General features: G+C 38.2%; 1 protein-coding gene across 11 annotated transcripts in view; it reads right to left on the bottom strand.

Annotated features, from left to right (window-relative positions):
- LOC128866713 (uncharacterized) overlaps positions 1-22,968 on the bottom strand; it is a 276,476-nt gene that overhangs the window by 116,798 nt on the left and 136,710 nt on the right. For all 11 annotated transcript variants that reach the window (XM_054107629.1, XM_054107635.1, XM_054107638.1 and 8 more), the window contains 2 exons: positions 5,031-5,138; positions 2,775-4,846 (listed from right to left, as the gene is read on the bottom strand). In XM_054107629.1, coding sequence (XP_053963604.1) covers positions 2,775-4,410 — 1,636 coding nt within the window. In that variant the 5' untranslated portion in view covers positions 4,411-4,846; positions 5,031-5,138. The remainder of the gene's footprint in view (positions 1-2,774; positions 4,847-5,030; positions 5,139-22,968) is intronic.

Raw genomic sequence — 22,968 nt, 5'->3', positions numbered from 1 at the left:
GGTGGTTTAGTTTCAAGGGCCGCTGTTGATTTTGAATAAAATACAATTTTTTTACGAAATTATTGTCATTTCTCTTTATTATGATAATACTGATGTAACTCAATTACGTGTACAGCAAAATATTGGCCAAATGGCCGCCACGGCCTCGGCGGCACACCTCCATCCGATGGTCCAAATTTTCGATGACGCTAAGGCATAATTGAGGTTCTATGCCGTTAATGTGCCGAATTATCTCATCCTTTAGCTCTTGAATTGTTGCTGGCTTATTGACGTACACCTTTTATTTCAAATAACCCCAAAGAAAGGAGTCCAATGGTGTCGTTGACGTTTAGTTGTGGTTCACATTCAACATCGGCCTTTGAAATTTAACCAACCTTTATATATCTACACATACAGCAAAAACAATGTCAGTTGCATCAAAAACTTTGCTTCACCACGCATCAGCAAACGAACCCCAACTGGGGCTGACTCGTTGTGGCGGGCAATGTTTAACAGCCACGCGGGTCATGTGCCGAACTCTCAGCGGATGTGTAGAACGAAATTGTTCAAGCTAGCGCTAGTCTACACGTTCGAGTCATGTCAATATTTTCCAAGCTGCGAGGTTTGTTATAATTTACGTGCTGCATTTAGATATTTTGTTGTTGTTCGTAATTGTTTTTGTTTTTATTCATTTGGTTTTTTGGTGACATTTCATAGCTAAGTCACTTGCCTGCCGAGGAAAGTAATTTCAATAAAAATTCATTTCGTCAAAAAACTTTTTGTTGCTTCTGTTATTGTTATGGCTATGAGTTTTTCATTGTTGTGTTTAATTTTGCTGTTGTTATTGTTGTGGCGCACATGTTGCTTGTTGACTTTGTGCTGCATGTGTACACTTGGGCAACTCGATGGGATTTTATTGCGATATTCGCTTTTTCGCAATCATTCCAAACGGCGGGCGTAGGGAGTGAACCCTTCCTTTGGGTTATGGCCATTTTTATTGCCACTTGGCATTGATAAAAATATAAAATATAAAAACACGTTGAAATACGCATTCATAACATATTTACAGTACTTTCTTTACACCAACAACTCCCATAAAATGTTGCAACTCAACTGTGTCACCTCTGTGACTTCCGAGCAATGATCAACAATTGAGCGCTGCTGAACAATAGCTCCCACGTTGACTATCAATAATTTGCCTGACAATTGGGTCGCAACACCAATTGCATATACAGCAATAACAAGAACAACTTTGTATTTATTGTGGAATAGAACTTCCGTAAAATTTCAAATGCTAGTCACGTCAATTGGCGCTGTACCTGCACTCGTACAGTGCAACTCACAGTGAGACAAGATTCGAAGGTCCATGTGACTTTATCGATTTGTTTTGGATTTATATAGACTTCATTCCTATGAAAGTTCGGCGGCAATGGTTGTTATTTCAATTGTGAATGTGCGAACAAATGAATTGAATGAAAAAGGGGAGGTCGGAGGAAGTTGTTTATATTTTGACGTAACTCAAATTAGTACGAAGTTCAGTTTTGTGTTGTGTCTTCATATCTACTCGTATCTTTGAACTGTCAGGCATAGCAGAGTGCTAGAAATTTTGTTGTTACTCTGCTAAAAGCAGAAAAGGTGCGTAGTTTTCGAGTTACTGAAGTGAGTGTCCTCGGACGAATATACATAAGTAGGTCCGTGTCATTTCGGTAACGTGAACTTAACAGGTGGGAGAATGAAATCAGTTAGGACCTTTAACTATGATGGTTGTTGATACGGTTGCTTCAGACGGCCTAAACGATTGATTAAGCAGCTGCAAGGGTTAATTCTTATTGCCCTCCAAAAATTTCTCTTAAACCAAGAGACCTAAAATAAACATTATTCTTCCGTAAAACGAATGACACACGTTTTCTTTATACGGAAGAAAACAGCTAACACCACCAGCAAAAAAAAACAATTCACGCAAATGGGGAAAGTCTCTGATCGCCAGTCACTTGGGAGTGGCCAGAACGACTCTTCTGCATACGGACAAGCATCTCGCAACTTCCGATCTTTGCCCAACTATCCTCTGGGTAGCTTTCGAACATCCATTTGTGAGCAAGCAAATGTGAGAAGGTGAAACAACCAGGCTATCTGGTTGTGCGCTGGGTTTGGGACCCGTCACGTAAAAAAACACCAAACCAATGAAAAGACGAAGAGCTGCCTCGGATAAGAACTGTGTATTCTGCTGACGACCCATGCAAACGAACTAAGCCGAAAAATATCTGTAATACGAAATGTATAATTAAGCATTTTTTAGGCTTCTTTCACCTTTAAGCTCAGACTGCGATTTCGCTTTTACTAAAATAGAAATCTCACGAAATTTCGCCACTATGTTTTTCAAGTTCTGACTTTATAAAAAAAACTAGTTTATGTTTAATTGGCTAAAACACGAATAAGTAATAAAGCATGCAAGCGAAAAGCAACAAGAACAAGCGAGTAAATAGAAACAAAACACAACAACTACAACAATGCTTAAATTGCTTAAGAAAAATTGAACAAATTTTGAGGTTAGATTCATGTCGTTCCTAATTTCGTTCAAATCAATTTGATGCATTCGTTTCATTCTCTCTTTTTAATATTTGGAATATTTTAATTCTGCAATTTTTTTTTTTTCATTTGCGATACTCGATTTTTTGTTTTGAATTTTTTATTTTTTTTATTTTCTATTTTAGAAAAGCCGCTTAAAACTGCAAAACTGTAAATCTTAATTTGATTAGTTATTTTAAAGAATTTTGTGTTTTGGGGGCACCTGTCACCTTTCTGGGGCACAACACCACTACTAACGGACGCCGCACGTCTGTCGCGACCCGGCATCTCAGGCTGTTCGGCGGAGAGTGAGCGCGCATTCATGGCCCCTTTTCCTTCGTTCGGCGAGCGCGCAAACAGTCCACCACCGCCTCCACTACCGCTTGCCATGCTCCGCGCATCCATTTGCGGTGAATACTGACTGCTGGCGCTCGATAGCGAACCAGTTGGCGCCGAGTTCGGCGTCTTCGGCTGCAACTTATACTTGGGCTCGCCCGACTCGAAGAACGCATCGAAGTTACGTTGACGCAAATTTTCGCAATTAAAAACTGGATTGTCCACAAGTAGTTGCAGATCTTCCTTCAAGCGGTTGGACTCACGCTGATCTGTTGAGGTAGAACGTCCAAGGCGACCCAGTGGCAAATGTAATTTGGGACGCAAACGTGACGATTTGCTTGGAGTCGGCGACTTGGGTCGTGGCTCTGGTGGCAGATTCATTGGCGACATAGGCCGGCCCCAGCCGGGGCCATAGATAATCTGTGTCGGATCGGGTGAGGGTGGTTCGAGAAATACGCTTGGACTGCGATCGCGCGCACTAACTAACTGGCCGCCACCTCCCATGGAGGTGGCGCCAGCATATTCATCCATGTGATCCAGCTCGTGGCTGTGCTGGGGTGTTGCACCCCGTTGCGGCGTCAGACCCCGTTGAGGTGTGGAGCCACCTACGGCTGTGCTACGCTCAAGCGCTGGTCGTTGGCCACCCTGTCGGCCCTGCAGCGATTGTGAACTGCCCGCTGCATTATTCTGCATTTGGACGGCTGTTGTTGCGGTGCCGGGCAAAGTAGCGCGTGCCGAAATACTGTTTTGCTTCAGCTGTTGCTGCTGCTGCTTCTGAGATGCCAAATGTTTGAGTAGCTGCTCTTGCTGCTGCTGTTGCTGTAACAGCAGTAGATGTTGCTGTTGCAGCTGTTGTTGTTGTTGATGTTGTAGTAAAAGAAGTTGCTGCTGTTGTTGCGAATTCGCAGGCGGCGGCGCCAATTGCAGTGGCTGTTGTCGCGGTGGTGTCTGTTGATGTATGCTACGGCTACGGCTACTCCTGTTGCTACGCACACTAGACTGCTTCGAGGTGGTGGCGTCTGGTGTGGGCACAGCCGAGCCTGAGTGGGTGAGTGATGTGCGTGATGTGCGCGAAGTGCGTCGCGTAGGTGTCGGCGGTAGGGCGTTCGAGGCGTGCGTCAATACAACCGATTGAGGTGGTTGTGCGGGGTCGTAAGTGAAGGCGGTGGTGAAGACTGGTGCAGCAGTGGGCGCGGACGCGGACGCGCTATTGACGGGCTTTGGTGTCGAGTTGTAAGCTGGTGCAGTGGCGGTGGTGGTGGTGGTGTTGGCGCTGAAGCTGGGGCTGTTGGCGCCTTTTGTTGCAGTTCTACTGCTGTTGTTGTTGTGGGCGACTGCTGTGGCGTTGCTGTTGCTGGTTGCAGTGGTGGTGCCGTTGGCCGATGATGATGGGCGTTGTGATCTTGGTGGTATCTCAATTGGCACTTCGGGTTCACGCAGACAGTCGAGTGTTGGTCGTGAAGCTAGACGTGGTATAGCGGGACCGTATGTCATCAAAATGAGTTCATCAGCTGGAAATATCACAAACATTCCTGGCCGCCCCCATGTGACATGGTGACTCTGCGAAGCTCACACACTCTGCTCTCACAGTGGCGAATTTGGAGATGGAATTGGCAGAATGTGGGGCTTAATAAGTGAGTGGCTCTTTGTCTTTTATACGCTCGGTGGGTTGTTTACTGTGCTTTAGTGGTTGATTGTTTTTTTGTTTTTTGCATTTAGTTATCACTTTGCTGGTTTTTGCTTAGCGTTTAAAGTAAGTTTTTTTAATTTTATATTCTATTTTATTATTGCTAATTTTAGTTTATTTTATTTAGTTTTTTTCCGTTTTCTATACTTAGTTATCTAAAATTTGCTTTAAGTTTATTTGTATATTTTATTTAGAATTTATTTAATTTAATTAAAGTTTCGTGGTTGTCTTTTTTCGTTTCTTTTGCTTTGAATACAACTAAGCTCAAAATTTGTTGAACTAAAGACGTTTGCCAAAAAAAGTTTTCAAATTATAATTTAAGTACAACATTGATAAAAGTAGATAGAAATATTGTATAAAGGTAGACGAACGTATGTAAATATGTCATCAAAAATAAAGTTACATCCACATAGTAAATATATGCAGTGCTGTAAATACTTAAAGCCTATTTGGAGCAACGTACTTTTTTAACTTAGAGAAAGCAAATATCACAAATTAAACTGATACATCCCGCGCTATCCGTCGTTTAGTTGTGTAGTCGTCATTTAGAGCGTTGCATCTTGATCAGAATCTGGAAAATAAAATAAACGAAATTTAATCATTAGTTAGAGGGGATATTTTAACAGCTGAGTGTTAATTAATTAAAAATAAATGTTAAAATTAGTTAATTCTGATAGTAAAAGGTCTTTAATTCATACATTTTTTTACGTCATCTTTCCCAGTTTTAAAGTAGACTGATGTACAATTTAGGCGATACAAAAACGCTTTAAAATTATTGAAAGTTATTATGGAAATTTGCGATCCTTAAAGGACGCAAATAAACGAAAAAAATTAATTTTCCAAATTTAACCCTTAAACGGCACAAAGGAATGAATAAAAAATTTTACCAAATTTAAACCTTAAATGACACAAATGAATGATTTAAATTTTTTTCTAAAATATTTTTCTAAATTTAACTCTTAAGTGGCACAAATGAATGAATATAAAAATTTTCTGAATTTAACCCTTAAATAACACAAATGAAGGGATAAAAAAATGTACCAAATTTAACCCCTAAATGACACGAATGAATGATTAAAATTTTTTTCTAAAATAATTTTCTAAATTTAACCCTTTAATGGCACAAATAAATGTAATAATTTTCTAAATTTAACCCCTAAGTCACACAAGTGAATGAATATAAAAATTTTCTAAATTTAACCTTTCAATAACACAAATGAATGAATATAATTTTAATTAATTTTCTAAATTTAACCCTTAAATAACACAAATGAATGGATAAAAAAATTTACCAAATTTAACCCTTAAATGACACAAATGAATGATTAAAATTTTTTTCTAAATTTAACCCTTAAATGGCACAAATAAATACATATAATAATTTTCTAAATTTAACCCCTAAGTCACACAAGTGAATAAATATAAAAATTTTCTAAATTTAACCTTTAAATAACACAAATTAATGAATATAATTTTAATTAATTTTATAAATTTAACCCTTAAATAACACAAATGAATTGATAAAAAAATTTACCAAATTTAACCCTTAAATGACACATATGAATGATTAAAATTTTTTTCTAAAATATTTTTCTAAATTTAACCCTTAAATAACACAAATGAATGAATATAAAAATTTTCTAAATTTAACCCTTTAATAACAAAAATGAATGAATAAAAAAATTTATCAAATTTAACTCTTAAATGGCACAAATGAGTGACTATGAATAAATGAATGAAATAATTTTCCAAATTTAACCCTTAAATTACACAAATCCCTGGAGTGACCCTATAATGCCAATGAAATATATAACTCCTACAGTATGAGTTTCTTACATTTATCCTCACTTAAATTTGGGTTTAGTTTTGAAAATGAGCCGCAAACTCAATTAAAGGGCTTATAATTTTTGGACACAAAAAACAAAATTCATAATTTTTATTACTACGAGTACATAATTTGACATAATTTTTACGGCCTCGGTAATCTAGCGTAAGTGCACTAGCCTGCCATCCCAGAGGTTGTGGGTTCGAATCCCATGTAAAGCACGGTCCTCCTACTTTTCCAAATTTACCTACTCTCCTGGTTTCTAAGACAAACAACAAAAACATCTACTGCGTCAACCTTCAAACCTTATCCTTTCCATCCTTACTCCCGCACAATAGTCAGCGCATTATTTGCATTGTGGCTGCTAAAACAAGCAAAAAATAAAGAAAAACCCAAGTTACACATTGCCTCAGTGGCGGCAGCAAGAGGAAGAGGGCAATCGCGGTAATAGCGCAGACACACCAAAATTTAGCGAAGTCCTCAACCAGCAGTGTGATCCTTCTGCCAGAAAAATATGAAACAGAGATGGCGCTCCAAGCAATAAGAAGGTGTTGCTCCTAAGCAACGACAGGTGGGCATTCCCACTACTTAGATCTGGTAACCGCAGACCAACCCCTATCAGAAATAGATTAACGAAACCAACGCATGACTGAGTCTTATCGAGGCCTTATGCTCCCGAGAGAAGTGAACAAAGAAAAAAAAATATTGAAATTGCCGATCTCTAAGAACAACATATCGAAATATTTTTAATTTTTTTTTGGTGGAAATAATCGCCCGAATGAGTCGACAATTCAAAGCTTGGCAAAAAATGCTAATAAACTGGTGCTGTCGAAGATAGAAAAATAACTGACAGACCAGAAACTGGACGTTCTATGGAGAATATTGTTGCTGTAGTGCAAAATGTTGTTGAACAACCTACAACAACAATATCTTGACGTTCCTAACAAAAACGCATTCCCGAATTGCTATTTGGGCGATTTTACATAAGGATTTGCATTTGCATCCTAACAAAATTCAGTTAACGGGTCACATACGACAGCAGCGCCAAAAATGCGATAAAAGAAATACTGTTTTTGGAAGGGATAACAATAGAAATATCAAAAGTCCGACTCGACAGACTATAGAAAAAACAATTTCGAATATTTAAAAGAAAAATGCATCAAAAAATATTGAAAACTGTATGAGTTATCATCCAGACCGTGTGCAAGTAGTTTCGAGAAAAACGAAAGTAACGGCCAGCTGCCTCAAATGAAGGACAGCCCACCTGTGTCCATCAAACTTTCGTCGGGCAGTTACATTTTCTACCATAACTTTGAATCTATGAGGAATTTTTACAATCGACTTCCACAGGAATATGCATCGAAAACATAATAAAAAATAATAAAGACTAATAATCTGTAAAAAAAAAAATCGATTTTTTGAAAATTCTGGAAGTATATAACCCCTCAACACAAGAATGTAAGTCAAGAGATCAATACTAATTCAGAAATTTCATGAACTGATTCTTTGTACAGGATGCTAGTTTTTCGCGCAAAATTATCTCTAGCAATGAAGCTCATTTCGCACTGGATGCTTTTATCCAGAAACAAAATTGCCGCATCTGGGGACATCTACGACAAACTCAGATAAATCTTTACAACAACTTAAATGTACTGTTTGTTGTGACTTTTGAGCGGGTGGAATAAATGGCCCGTTTTTTCTTCGAAGATGAAAAGGAAAGGAGTGTTACTGTCAGTAAAAATCGCTAAAGACTACTTATTCAAGATTTTTTGTGGCTTGAGCTTAAAGAATAGACATAAGCATATTTTCACGTGGATGGAGCCACAAGTCACACAACACTGGGAAACTTTGCATTATTGCGATCTAAGCGTCCCAGTCGATTAATTTCACGTTATGGTGGCAACACCTGGCCACCTAAATCATGCGATCTAACTTCACTATACTTATTTTGGGTTTTTTTTAGAGTAAAGTCTATATGAACAAGCCAATAAAGGCTCCGGAGTTGAGACATAACATTCGGATCGCGATTGCTGAACTTAATGCAGTAATGCGTGAGCCAGTGCTTAAAAACTTTAATTCTCGTTCGACAGCCTGTAGACGTGCTTATGGTGGACATTTAAATGATGCGATTTTTCTCAATAATTGTTAAGAGCCATATTTAGAATAAAAATAGTTACGCCTCAAGGAATATATTGCGTGCGCAACTAAGTTCCCGCTGTTCGTCAATAGATGTCGCCAGCAGTGTGTGCTAGTCGATTCTAACATAACCTAAACCTCATAAACCAAGCTTAGATATATCATAAACAAACTGGTTCGACACATTAGTGATTTTGTTTTGGTATCATATACTTTTGGTTTTGTGAAAATGTCTAATTTTGTGCCGAATAATCTTCATTTGCGGGAACTGTTGATTTTCCTCTTTCATTCGAAAAAAACGACGACTGAAGCGCATCGAGAGCTACAAAAAGTTTATGGAGATGCTGCTTTATGTGAAACAACGTGCCAAAATTGGTTCCGTCACTTCAAAGACCGTGATTTTAAGGTTGACGACCGTCCGCGTGAAGGGAGGCCAAAAACCTTCGAAGACGCTGAATTGGAGGCATTGCTCAATGAGGTTCCATGTCAAACGCAAGAAGAGCTTGCTTCAGTATGAGGAGTTCCGCGAATCCATTTCCAAGCGATTACATGCTTTGGTAGTGACCCAGAAGCAGGGGCTTAGGTTTCTTATGAATTAAAACCAAGGGATGTTGAACGTCGTTTTTTCACCTGTGAACAACTGCTCCAGCGGCAAAAAAGGCAAGGTTTTCTTCATCGCATCGGGACGGGTGATGCAAAATGGATTCATTACAGTAATCCAAAGAAAAGAAAGTCATGGGGACTGCCCGGTCATGCTTCCACGTCGTCGACTCGACTGAATATTCACGCTGCGAAGGTGGTGTTATTTATTATAAACTGTAAAACCAAGCGAAACCAACACTGGGGGCTCGGTATCGACTTCAATTGTTGCGATTGAGCTAAGTACTGCGCGAGAAGCGGCCGCAATACGCGGAGAGGCATGAAAAAGTAATTCTACAGCATGACAACGCTCGGCCTCACATTGCCAAACCCGTTAAAACCTACCTGGAAACACTGAAATGGGAAATCCTACCCCATCCGCCATATGCCCCAGATATGGCGCCGTCCGATCGATGGCACATGGTCTAGCTGACCAGCAGTTCCATTCATATGAAGACATCAAATGGCTTGATCCGTGGATGGCTTGATCAAAATATGAACAGTTTTACCGTGACGCTATACGAGATCTAGCAGAAAGATGGGAAAAGTAGTAGCCAGCGATGGGGAATACTTTCAATGATTCACTTGTAACCATTTTTTCAGAATAAAGTTGTATTTTCATCAAAAAACCAGCGAGAACTTAGTTTCGCATCTAATAAAATTTCTAAGTTTTATTTGAAAACTACATCAAAGTGCGTCTATTGAAATGCCTTTCATTCAAGTTAGCTACTTTATTTTTCTTTAGTTCGGTCAGTTGACATCAGTCGAAAGTTCGAAAGCTTCGGATGGCACACCAATTTGCTTATACTATGACTTGTGCTGGCTAATGTCTTTAACAAGTCATAATATAATATATCAAATATCCCTTGCTACGGCGTAATTCGCCACCCGCCGTTGTTGGGTTTACACTTCGTAAGGTACAAAAAAAGTTCGAGCAAATTGTGCACAACGCCTAAATGGGCATGCAAAAGTTTTATGCTTTGCTTATCCTTGCGGTATACACCTTGCCGGTTGCTTATTAACAAAAATTAAGATGGAAGAATGGAAAATTTATCGTACAGAAAAAATATTTTGTTGGCACGCAAACATTTATTAAATGCTTAGTAAACACGTACTGCTCTGAACTTTCTGGCTAACTGCCGAAACGGCCTGAAATTAACAACGCAAGTGCTGCGGTAATTGGACGCTAAGCCGTAGAAAAGTTTTTACTCAAGCTATTTGAATACTTTTTGGCATTTAAGAGAGCTAAATAAATACTCTCGCAGGTACATAGAAGGTGGCCAGAATTGTTTTATGTTGTTTCATTACTTTTGGTGGTGAAGTATTTTGCTGTTAGTTATTTACTCACTTAGGATCCTAGCGATTTCTTAGTTACAGTGGCTTTGCTCTCGCTTCGATGTAATTTTCGTGTTTCCTAACTATACAGCTCTGGTATGTATTTTTTTGGATTGGTGGTCATAAAAGTACATCTATAAATAAGATAATAATGTAATTTTTACATTGGCTACAACAAACACATTCAGCATTTATTAAGGCACATTTGGGTGCCTCCTTACTAGAAAGGCAAGTAATAGGACGTGCCCAGTGGTGTGAACATTTTAAACTCTTTTAGGTTTAGAAAAATAAACGAGTATTGGCGATATGAATATTTAAGCCCAAGTATTATTTTACGGGATTAAATTTCCCAGTTCTTACACATTCTTATAGCAAATCGGCATAGGAAACTAGGTGATGCTTTCATTTTAGATATACGATATGTACAGTAGATCCATTTAGAAAGTAACCGGGAACATATTCATAGAACATTTGAACTCTCTAACTCCCCAATAGACGGACCCTTTGTCTATCTTGAGAGAAAAAGCAAATTATGCTCGTTATAGAGCGATATAACGGGTTAAAACATACCACAAATATGGTTGCCATGTAATTCTACTATAAGTCTCTTAATACTTTTGGGTGCTTTATTGCTTATAGTTTTGAGCTCTGCGATTTTCGACGTCTATCAGTACACAGGTTGTTGTTGTTGTAGCAGTAATAGAAGCAACATGCTGTTGCGACAGGTTGGGTCCAGAGGGAGAGAGGTGTTAGATGAGTGGGTTTCAAAGGGCATGTGAAAAGGTGGTTAGTATCGCGCGGGGTGCCTTCACATGCCGGACATATGTTTGGTATGTCAGGGTCAATTCTGGATAAGTAGAAGTTTAACCTGCTACAATATCCAGAAAGTAATTGTGCCAGTGTTACGCGGGTCTCACGGGGAAGCTGGAGCTCTTCATTTGCAATGGGTGGTGGTTGGACTCCGGCGTTCCCATGACAGCCTGTTCTACGTTACCGGAATGACTCGGGTTTTTCCCGATCAAGGGCTGCCGCCCTGCCTAGTGAACAGTGTATCACCAGTACACAAATCGTCTTCTTGAGCGTAACCCACCATGGCGCTTGCAAGCAAGCAAGCATGTGTGGCATGGAATTTGTATCAAAGTGAGCTAGAAACGCTTCAGTGTTCACTTTGGTAATGTTCCATTTGCGAGTGCCCTTTCTTTTAGGTGTTGGGTAGGGTCAGTTGTCGCACTGATCCGGAATGTGATATACTGATGGTCACTTTCAGTTTATTCATCCAAAACTTTCCACCCGTTGATTGCCCCAGCCAGGCTATCAGTCACTAGGGTGATATCCGGCATGGTGCATTCACATCCTGGTCTCCTAAAAGTAGTGGCGTTTCCTGTGATTGCCATTACAAGCGCCAGTCTGGCAGCCATGTCTAGTACATGTATTCCCCGTGTGTTCGAGTAGGGGCACCCCACTCGACAGCCTTGGCGTTGAAGTCTCCGGGTACGAAGAAGCTTCAGTTTCGTTCTAAACTGTCTCTGGGGATAAGACAGCAGCTTAGGGTTGTGAAGCGTTTATTTTGAACGTATGTGTAGCAACAACTGGCTCTGTGCTGTGTGACGGCGCTTGGTAGCTAGAATGCGGACGTTCCTGTTTCAGCCTCGAACCAGGTTCCCTAGGTAATCCGTCCGTACTGCTCGCTAATGATGACCGCATCTAACTCCCTCTCGATAGCTATTTGCTCGAGCAGAACGTCTGCTGTCCGACTTCTATGCATAATTGCCTGGAGTACTCTCATCACTTCTTAGCTAGAGGGCATCTCCTTGTCCCTGGCAAGTGGTCAGTGCGGTCGTGTTTTGCGTTTACGCAGCGAATCCAATTGGGGCTGCTTTGCAGTCTTTTATTTTGTGCCCTGGTTTCCCGCATCTGATGCACGTATCAATTCTATCAGGGTCATTGCAGTTTGCTTGTGTGTACTCAATCCCAAGGCAGCGATAGCACCTATTAATTTGTTCGCATGATCGTATCTTTGCTCGGATTCAGCCGATTTTTATATCGCCGATCTCGATGAGCTTTGTGTCCCCTTCTCCAGATAGCGTGAGGAAAGCTCGTACTTGACCATGACTTAATATTTTGTACTTTGAATGCTGTGGCGCAACCTAAATTTTAAATACATGATAAAGAAAGTCCCGAGTGTGATATTGACCTTGATGAACTTAACGACTATTTTATTAGCGTTGGTAAGAAAACAAGTTGTGCTCCCATGTTAAAAGATTCCTCTTCTTGTGCTAGTCTATAAGAACAGTTTGAATTTGTGACAGTTAATAAGGTTGATGGCCCGAAAGTTCTGTCCAAAATAAGGTCAAATGCTCTAGTTGATGATGGAATCTCGCTAAAATATTTTACTCTTGTACAAGAAAATGGGGAATAAAAAATATAAACCCAACAAACACTCTTTTCACACGCTCTTTTATTGCACAAGGTGGTGCAAAATTAATCATCCAATTATGTTTTCGAATCATTTTTTTACTGGATAAAAAAATATTGAGTGATGAAAATCTCTCTTTGACCTTTACGCCCTCCATTGCTTGTCTGTCTTGCCAAAATTATAGACTGTCGGATAGGATGATTAATTTTGCTCCACCTTTTTCAAAAAAATGAAACTTTGTTATAACGAAAAAACCAACATAATTCGTTTGAATAAATGTTTGATGGGCTGGCCATATCTCGTTACTATAACTTATCTACTGATGATAGCATTTTTGGTCCAATCCATCCTAAACGAGCACGTTTGTTATCAAGTAGTGATGGATAGTTCTAAAATTCCCCTAATTTCAATTTGAATTTTTATATGTGTTGTATTCATGAATTGAATTTTCATCATCATCATCATCTTGGCGTTACAGTCCGGGGTGGGCCATTGCCTCCTCTACAATAGGCCTCCATTCTTCTCGACAGACCTTTGTGAGAATTTTATCTTTCGTATATCGTCTTCTACGTCTTTCAACCATCGTCTTCTTAGCCGGCCTTTCCTTCTTGTTCCCTCAGGGTTTGCTTCAAATACTCTTTTGGTCGCTCTTTCGCTGCTCATACTTAAAACGTGTGAGTACCACCGTAATCTTTGTGACTTCATGTTCTTTCCAGATATTTAGCACTTCATTTCTATCACTCGCTAAATCACGGTTTTTGTTCCTGTTCTGGCAAGCCATCAATCTCGGCTGAAATTGGCTCGTAAAGATTGAATTTTCACTGGACATAATTTATTTTTTGTTCTAATAAAAATGAAGTGTTTTTGTTTATATTTAAGTACTATGAATTTCTTTCTTACTTCTTTTGCACGGCTTTTTGAGAAAATATTATATTTAGAGATTTTCCTCTGGCATACTTTTTAAAGTACCTGCAAACGTCCATATCCCAAATTGACCATATAACGCATGTATTCTTGTACGCAATTTTTTCTCTCTGCATGCGTTTCTAAGAAACATACATATCTACCGTGTAGAAGGAGAGTTGAGTGTATGTAAAATGTGCAAGAAATCCATATTTCGAGACTTTCCCTCTCCCTGGTACTTTGAAATGCTTTCCGTGCGTGTGCCGGCATTCATCTCTTTGGGGCACCACAAAACTCGTATTTAATACTTTTCCTCAAATTCTTTTTCATTTCCTACTTTTCTATGATAGTTTCTCCCAAGTGCTTGGCATCCTAAAGCAGTTGCCCTTTGGCCTTCATAGTCAACTCCCTATTGATGTTGTTGCTTGTTCAACGAAAGAAAACAAGCAGGAAGTTATGAAAACTTTTCTGCTTACTTTTCCCATTTTCGTTTTCACTTTTGTTTTATTTATACTTCTTAACGACAAATTTTACCGCAGGTTTTATTAAATATGAAACTTTTTAGCATTAACGCATTGTAACGCTATACGAGGGCCACTACTCGTATTTATGTTGTAAGGCTTTTGATAAAAAGTAAATAAATAGCTGATTTTTCAACTGCCATTGACTTTTGTATGGATGTCTCTTGAAGTATGTTTCTTATTTTTTTTTGTGATTCCTATTTTTTGTAGGTTTATGCTAAATTTTGTTAACCAATAAATACAGTCACCCTTTTGAGGTTTTGTCTAATTATATGTAAAATATCTTATGTGAGCAATTTTTTTTTTCTCTACTAAATGATCTTACTTTAGGCTCAATCTCAAAGCATCTCACGTTAATCTCGTATTCCTGCGCAGCATCAATATTTTCTCGCACAAAAACCGCTTATGGATGACCTTTAGGAAAAATTTCCTCATAAAAACCAATTGCCGCATCTACCGCAAAACAACATTGTTCCAGCTCATCAGTTCGGTTTTCGTGAGAAACTCGGCGCTATTGAGCAAGTCGATCATAGCAGCTTCGAAAAAAGGAATGCTTTTGAACAACGGGAATGCTCCTCAGCCATATTTCTTGTAGCCTTGATGTAGCCCAAGCGTTCAACAGAGTATGCCGTGAGGGACTTGTCTACAAAATCCAACGCACACTGCCACAAAACTGGCACAAAATATTAGAATCTTATCTTACAAATCGGGCCTTTTTGGTAAGATATAAAAACTACCTAACTGATGAAGTCGATATTAAAGCCGGCGTACCATAAGGCAGTGTACTTGGTCCACTTTTATATGTAATATACACGACTGACCTTCCAATAAACCCGCAAATATTTACATCCACCTTTGCTGCTGACATTGCATTCCTTTGTCGCTCCGAGTGTCCAATAAGAGCGTCGGGTGAACTCAACAGTCATCTGAAACGCATAGTAAAGTGGTTGGCAGACTGGCGCATCAAAGTGAACGAGCAAAGGTGTAAGCATGTGACTTTTACGCTAAATAAAAACGACAGCTCCAATGTATATCTAAACTCCACACTCATAGAAGTTACATACCTTGGAGTTCATATGGACAGGCGCCTGACATGAAAGGGACACATTGAGGCCAAAAGTAGGTACATGAAAGATCTTCATTGGCTAATGAATTCCCGTTTCGGGCTTTGCCTTGACCACAGAATCCTTCTCTACAATACAATCATCAAGCCAATCTGGACCTATGCGTCTCAACTGTGGGTAATGCAAGTGCCAGGAATATTGCAATAATACAACGAAGGTCATCTAAAATATTAAGAATGAGTACCGGAGCGCCGTGGTATATAACCAATGAAAATATCCATCGAGATCTACCAGGTATATACCTACGAATTGCGACTCTCAGCTATTAGTCCATAGGAGTATTTTTAAACCTTCCCAAATGTCTTGTTTTTTTCGTCTGTCATCTGTCAACAATATTCAGTTCATTGTTTGTTACGTTTCATACAACAATGCATTTTTGTCGCTCTTAAAATTTCGAATTTCGTGCCCTCAAACTACAATTTGCGGACATCGTTGATTTTCTGATATCAATTGAAGAAAAATGCTTCTCAAGCTCATCAAATGACGTACGATTGGGAACCGCTGTTGCATGCGGCTTACTCACCAGACTTGGCGCCTTCCGATTATCATTTGTTTGCATCCATGGGCCACGCACTTTCCGAGCAGCGCTTCAATTCTCACGAAGAAGCCAAAAAATGGCTCGATGATTGGTTTTCGGCCAAAGACGGCCAATTTTTATGGCGCGGTATCCACAAATTGCCCGAAAGATGGGAAAAATGTGAATGAAAAACAAAGTATCATTTCATAGGTGTACATATGGTAAATGTTCCATTAGTGGCAGCATAAATAGCAGTAATCCAACAAAACTACTACCAAAGGCTGAGAAACCATCCCAATCCATTGGCTCGGTCGCTGTTGCATACCGTCAATTCGTCACGTCTCAGAAAAATTTACCTTCCAACCCTGTGATGCATATTTGAGGCCCCCATAACAACCCTATACTTCTTCAAGAAGCTGTAGGTGCTAAATTTATGTAAAGACGCGAAACCTTATCGTTAGTATTAAGATTAAATAATAGCTTACAAAAATAATAATAACAGTATGAAAAAAACAAAACAAAAAAGAAACCTTTTCCGTTCGAAGTGAGCTTAAAACTTTAGGTATCTCCATTTGTGGAGCAACATCAAGACGCACACCACAAATACATAGGAGGAGGAGCTCGACCAAACACTTGACAGAAGTGTGCGCGTCAATTATTATTATTTTTTTTTTTATGAAAAACCTCATTGATTTACGTGCGTTAACGCGAATTCCAATGTCCATAATACAAATAGTTACTCTCGTATATGTTAGTATGTTGTTATAAGAAAATATATAGAGTTACTTATGTTTACACATAACCAGTAGCAGCAGTTACCCTCCTCATTGTCAGTTAGTGTACGCTTTATGTTTACAAAAAAGTTTACATTTACCATAGAACTTTTTATTTCCTTCCTGCGGCGTGTGAAAGTGATTGGGTGCGCTATAAAAATTCACTTTTATCTTTGTGTGTTCTTTCTTCAACGGACAGGAGATCCAAGTTCATTTTTAAATTTAATCTTTAATTCAAATTTATGCCAACGAGCAAATTTAGCGGCTAATATTGAACAGCCCGCAAGACAAAGCATAGCCTGCTGGCTGTCTACTGCTTCCGCGACTACTGCTGGCCAGCGGTGTTCGTTATCTGTGTGTTGACTTGTTTTCATCCGACCGCCTTTTTTTATCACAGGTTTAAGCAAATTATTTACACTGCAGTCTGGATGAATTAAACTACGACTGGCGGGTTACATTTTGCGGTAAATTTGCTTGTAGGAACAAAAAACTGCACAGGTAATACACTGATCAGCTCCAAAATGTAAAACCTCCGAAACTAGTTTTCATATGCGTGACACAAAGGGTTTATAATCAATACAGATTAGTTAAATTTGTAGATACGTGTCTATATGTCTACTCATTTATTACATATTTCGCCAAACTTCTCCTCCACTTTTCTGGTGGTGTGCGTAGTGATGTTGTCATAAGAATAAAAAGACCGACTCCGATGACAGACGGCTCTTATAAGAAATTTTTTCATGGTAGAAATCCACTCAGAGGCTTACTTTTACCAAGGCAGGCTGATGAACGACCGGTACTAGAGGATGCTGTGATAATTCATGCTCACAATCGGTCCCGAGCTAAGACTCCATGAATGCTTGGCATTTTTTTCTTATGTTTTCTTATGGAGGAAACCACCTAACACTGTCGGCAAACAAGACTGTCAAAAATCAATACGATTTTTGAGCTACTTCAAACTTGCACTTTATTATACTAAAATTTGCCTAAAAGCTCTGTTTTAAAAAAACGCAATTTTGATAAAAAGTTATTGCATTTTTATACAGTTTGTGTTGTACAATGAAATATTGGCTTGGAGAATAAGTTCATAGCGCTTTTAAATGTTTTTTTTATTTTACAACGATTTGTTTGCTGTTTGGCAAAGAGTGAGTATGTATTCCATAGAACTTTTTCTGCTCTACAAAATTATCTTTACTGTATTTTTGAGTTCTTTAATTTTTTATTAGTTGTGAGGCTTAGAAATGGAGTACCCAGGAGGCAAAAATTATCATTTTAGACACCTGCTGCAGCACGGAAAAGGTTTGCAAAGCCTTGATCTGGTTTCGCGTTTTTCGATCAGAAAGCACCTACGTAGCTTAGTGTATCTTTTTATGCTGGAATCTGGTGCTGAAGACTACCATGTTTCGGGCCCCAGCGAAGTCGATCAGAGAACGTACCTCCCAGCATCACTTTACTCCAACTGCAGGTTAATTCTCGCATTGAAGCCGAACTACAAGACTGCCGGCATAACCGCAAAACCCGCCGAATTTTATAAATGTCAGTATGCGCAAACTGCCTCAGTTTTGTGCCCTCTTATTCAAACTGTTTGGAATAATGAACACTTCCCGAAGAAGTGGGATGAGGGCATAATCATTAAAGGCCCAAAAAAGGTGACTTACAGATCTGCAACAATTGGCGTGGTATTTTTGTACTCCCCGCTGTGGAAAAAATCTCAGCAAGATTAATCCTTCAGCGAGTAAAAAAAGAAGCTGCCCTGCTACCGCATCAAACTGCGGACTGATATGGGACTTGTTTAGCTATCTTCAACATCTCGATTACGGTGACGAGCATTTACGTTTACTAGCGCACAAAATACCGGAATTGAACAGTATGCTTGAGTCACTAGGGAAAAATGCTCTAACTGCCGACTTAACAATTAATTGCAGTAAGACAAAAGTTATAAGTTTGTCTAGCAACTCAACTGCAACTGTAACTATTGCGGGTGCACCAGGGGAATGTGTTAAGCAATTTACATATCTTTTTTAACGATGTAGCAGCTTTTGGTGGTGTAGATGAAGATGGCAAATCTTGCACTGGTAAAGCTATTGTTGCCTTTGGTATGCTGTCTTCCGTGTGACGCAATAACAACAACAGAGTTCAAACAAATATGAGAATTTTCATATTCAATATAGTATCGGTTCTACTTTATGCCTGCTGTACATGGAAAGTGACAAAATCCGTCACTACGAACCTTCAGGTTTTTATAAATCACTACGTGAGGAATATCTTCCGTTTTTTTCTTAGGCCAATTTCGAACTCAGATCTACTGAAAAAGGTGCAAATGGAGCCAATCGAAATGCTCATGAAACGCCAAAAATGGAGATAAATTGGGCACACTCCCAAAAACGATGCATACATTGCTCGAAAGGCATTGGAGTGAAATCCTCTCACGTTGGTCGGAAGCCTGGTAGACCAAGGGAAACTTAGTGGCGAACCGTTGAAAGGATAGCTGAAAGTATCGGCAAGAGCTAGAACTAATTGAAGTGCACAGTCAAAAATCGCGACAAGATAGAGCGCAGGCATGGTTGATGCACTATGCCGCACGATGGATTAAGGACCTAAAGAAGGTGAAGAGACTTGCCATAGATATTTGTACAATAAAAATTCAGGCGCATAGTATGTTGACCAGATTGGATGATGGCCGTAATAAAACCGAACTTACGGCTCGAAAAACGAGGAAATGTAGTTTCTGAAGCTGATAGGCGTGGCAACATGAATCCTCATACACTGCGTGATTCCGATACCAGTATACAACCAAGTTAGCCAACTTGAAGCGAGCATTTGAAACACTGTCCTACGCTCTAACAGCGATTCGTCTGGTATTTTTCACTTCATTACTCCACTCAAAACGTATTACACCGTGCGACAAAATCAACTTTTTTTTCTAAATGGAAAATCCTTCATAGGCACGTGAGACTATAGATTTTATACAGCAATGCTGCGTACTAAGTATTTTATTTTCCAACAAATCTTATAAAAAGGATTTTAAAATTCAAAGGGGAAACGTGTGCAGAGGTATCCAGGGCGTATACTTTATTTAATAGGGGAACGGCCCAATTGTTTTTTGTATTTTTTACGAAAACCAACTTTAGATACGTTTTAATGCATTTACGCAATTATTTGAGTATAACGCAGATTTTTTTTTTTTAATAATTCATTAGGAAATTTCGAGTATTACGTCCTGGAAGGAGGTAAGTAAATTTTGTTTTTTATACCTAAATTTTTTGTCTTGCGTTTCATATCTATATTAAAATTATGGAGTGAGCATAAATATTTAATCTTATTTATTGAAAATTTACTTATTTGAAACTTAAAAGTAATTTAAAAAAATTAATTGATAAGGAAATGAAAAACTGGGTAGAACCTTCCAGCCTACTGTATAAACGAACAAATGACAGATCATTACACATTAAGTTTTGCCAAAATAAATCTTGCATGGCTGCACATATTTCATTAATATATTCAACATCTTCTCTATACTGAGAATTTTTTTTTTTCGATTTTAGTTTTGACTTTATTTTTATTTTATTTTATTTTATTTTATTTTTTGTTTTATTTAATCTTTTTTTTTTTTTTTTGCATCCCAATAAAGATGTGATTTACATTAATTGGCGACAGCTTTGCTGCAAGCCAATAATTTATAACAGGTACAAAGATTACAATTAAATTAATGTCTATAAATATTATATAAAATAGTTAACAATTTTACAAACAAGAAAAACGTTTACTGTAAAAAGTATCGGACTATATGACAAGAATTGAGTAAAGCTGCTTTCTGCATGTCGAAAATTAAATATTCTGGGAGTTGAAGAGTTTTCACGTTGTCTGCTAAGTTTTTATGCACTAGTCCGTGGACTGAGATGAAAGGTAAATATTTGGCCTACTGTGGTCTCTTGTGGCATTTGTTAATCTTCGACTATTGCATCTTCGACATCTGTCTGCAGCGGCATTTGGATCTCGCATTACGTATTTAATGTAATTTTTATTTTATTTTATTTTATTTTATTTTATTTTATTTTATTTTATTTTAGTTTATTTTATTTTATTTTATTTTATTTTATTTTATTTTATTTTATTTTATTTTATTTTATTTTATTTTATTTTATTTTATTTTATTTGTTGGAAACGTTTTATCCAAAGCCAAATTCAATTTTGCTCAAATTCTGTTGCACACAAACATAATCAAATTTTTTTGTAATCAGTCAGTTAGCTAATTGCGATTTAAATTTTCTTAACAATAATCACTGTGGCAAAAACAGAAATCAAGTCAGGCATTGCAAGAAAAATGCTGCCAAGCGTTTAATAATTCTTCAAATATACATTTCATGTTTCTTAATTCAGCACGCGCGCGCTTACCATTGAGGCGATTTCCACCTGCTACATGCAAATTGTGCTCCAATCAAAGTAGCATTCGCTGGTAATAGCATTTTAATTACATTCCGCGAACTGCTGGTATTTTATGATAATTGAAGTGTAATAATTCATTGCTGCAATTACGAAGGTAGAGAATATCATTCACCATCAAAGTGAGCTCTTTGCATTTGAGTAGAGTTTAATGCTAAATTGAATACATCTTTCAAATGTTGCACATTAGGCAGACACGGCGTATACGTGACATTTTAGTATCATTTATTTGTACTGTACTTATAATTCACTTCAATTGCACACCACTCTTCTATGTATTACTAATTCTTTTAATCCCATTACATTGGTGGCATACCCTTCTTATATTCATTTCCATTCCACATTTTTTTTTTGTGTTTTTGGTATAATTCTCACTTATCAAGTGTGCAAAAAAGTATGATTTTGAGTGATCATCATGTTCATCATCATCATTTGGCGCTACAGCTCTGTATGAGCTTTAGTCTGCTGCACAAAATGCCTCTATTTGTCCCAACCCTTGGTTGATTCCTTCCTCTTGCTGACCTTGAGCTTCCTCATATCGTCTTCCAGTTTGTCAATATATCTTGCTCTTGGTCTGCCTCTTGCTTTCGTTGAGCTCTAGTGGGGTCCATTCTCATGGTATGACCTCACTTTCTTCGTCTTGGGCTTTGAACCATAGAACATTTTCCCTTCTTATGAATTAATCCAGTTCATGGTTCCATCTTCAATGCAATTTTGTCTTTTTCACTTATTGTCCATGAGTCCGAGCTGTAGCAAAGAAACTGGTCAGACTACACATTTACACAGTGTAATTGAATTTGATTTTGCGTGATGAAAATCCTTCACGAGCTCCATTGCTTCAGTCTGTTATATTATATTTAATTTATATATTCAGTATATTTCAGTTGCCTAAATCCCAGTTGTCTATGATTGGCATTCAATGCCACTGGCAAAAGCCATAACATCTTACAATAGAGTGATTAATTTTGTGCCACCTTGTACATATACGCATTTCTTATTTTACCTTAATTTTTGTTTTCGCTTTTACATTTTGCCACACGCCATGCTTTTATTCTCTTCTACATCATAAAAAAACGTAAAATATTTTTTTTCGCTATTTTAAAGTAATATTCGAAGATCGCTACCAGCAAATGAGAATGGGTTTGGAAATGGTATTCCAATGGATTTTTATTACTTAAAAAAGAGTTTATAACTTTATGCAAACAGTGTGATTTCTTTGAATTAAGGTTGAAATTTGAATAGGTCTAGCCAAGGAGCACCAAGAAATTTGGTGGCTCCTAAAACACTCTGGCATTGCATTTAGAGCTCTGGAAAGAGGGTAGATAGTCAAGAAGGGAAAGAGAAAAGTATCAGAGAAAAGTATTAGAGAAAAGATAGGATAGAATAGAGGCAGAGATAAAGGTAGTTAATCGTATGAAATTTTCAGATTCTTTGGCAAATCTGTAATCCAATTTTAGAGAACGAATATCACTCATTCTCACGACATCGGAACCCAAAACTCGTAGCCTTGCCAGAGAAAGTGTTCATTGAATTAGGGTACTTTTGATTGTAATTTTTCCCTACCCGGCAAAATGAAGCTCATTTTCACTCTTTATCACAGCGCACGGGCTACTCCTTTGTCAATGTGCGATGGGACACAGCCGACAAGGATGTGCGGGTATTTGTAGGGAAGGGTATAAGAACCTACCACTATGTCAACAGATGTTTAATGGCATTACCTAGCGCATTTATTTAAGGGGTCCCAGTAGTCTAGAGCTCGAATTTTTTTG

This window comes from Anastrepha ludens, chromosome 6 (assembly GCF_028408465.1).
Source record: "Anastrepha ludens isolate Willacy chromosome 6, idAnaLude1.1, whole genome shotgun sequence".
NCBI classification, from domain to species: Eukaryota; Metazoa; Arthropoda; class Insecta; order Diptera; family Tephritidae; genus Anastrepha; species Anastrepha ludens.
The sequence above is the reverse complement of the archived record's forward strand: the minus strand, read 5'-3'. Positions and strand labels throughout refer to the sequence as shown.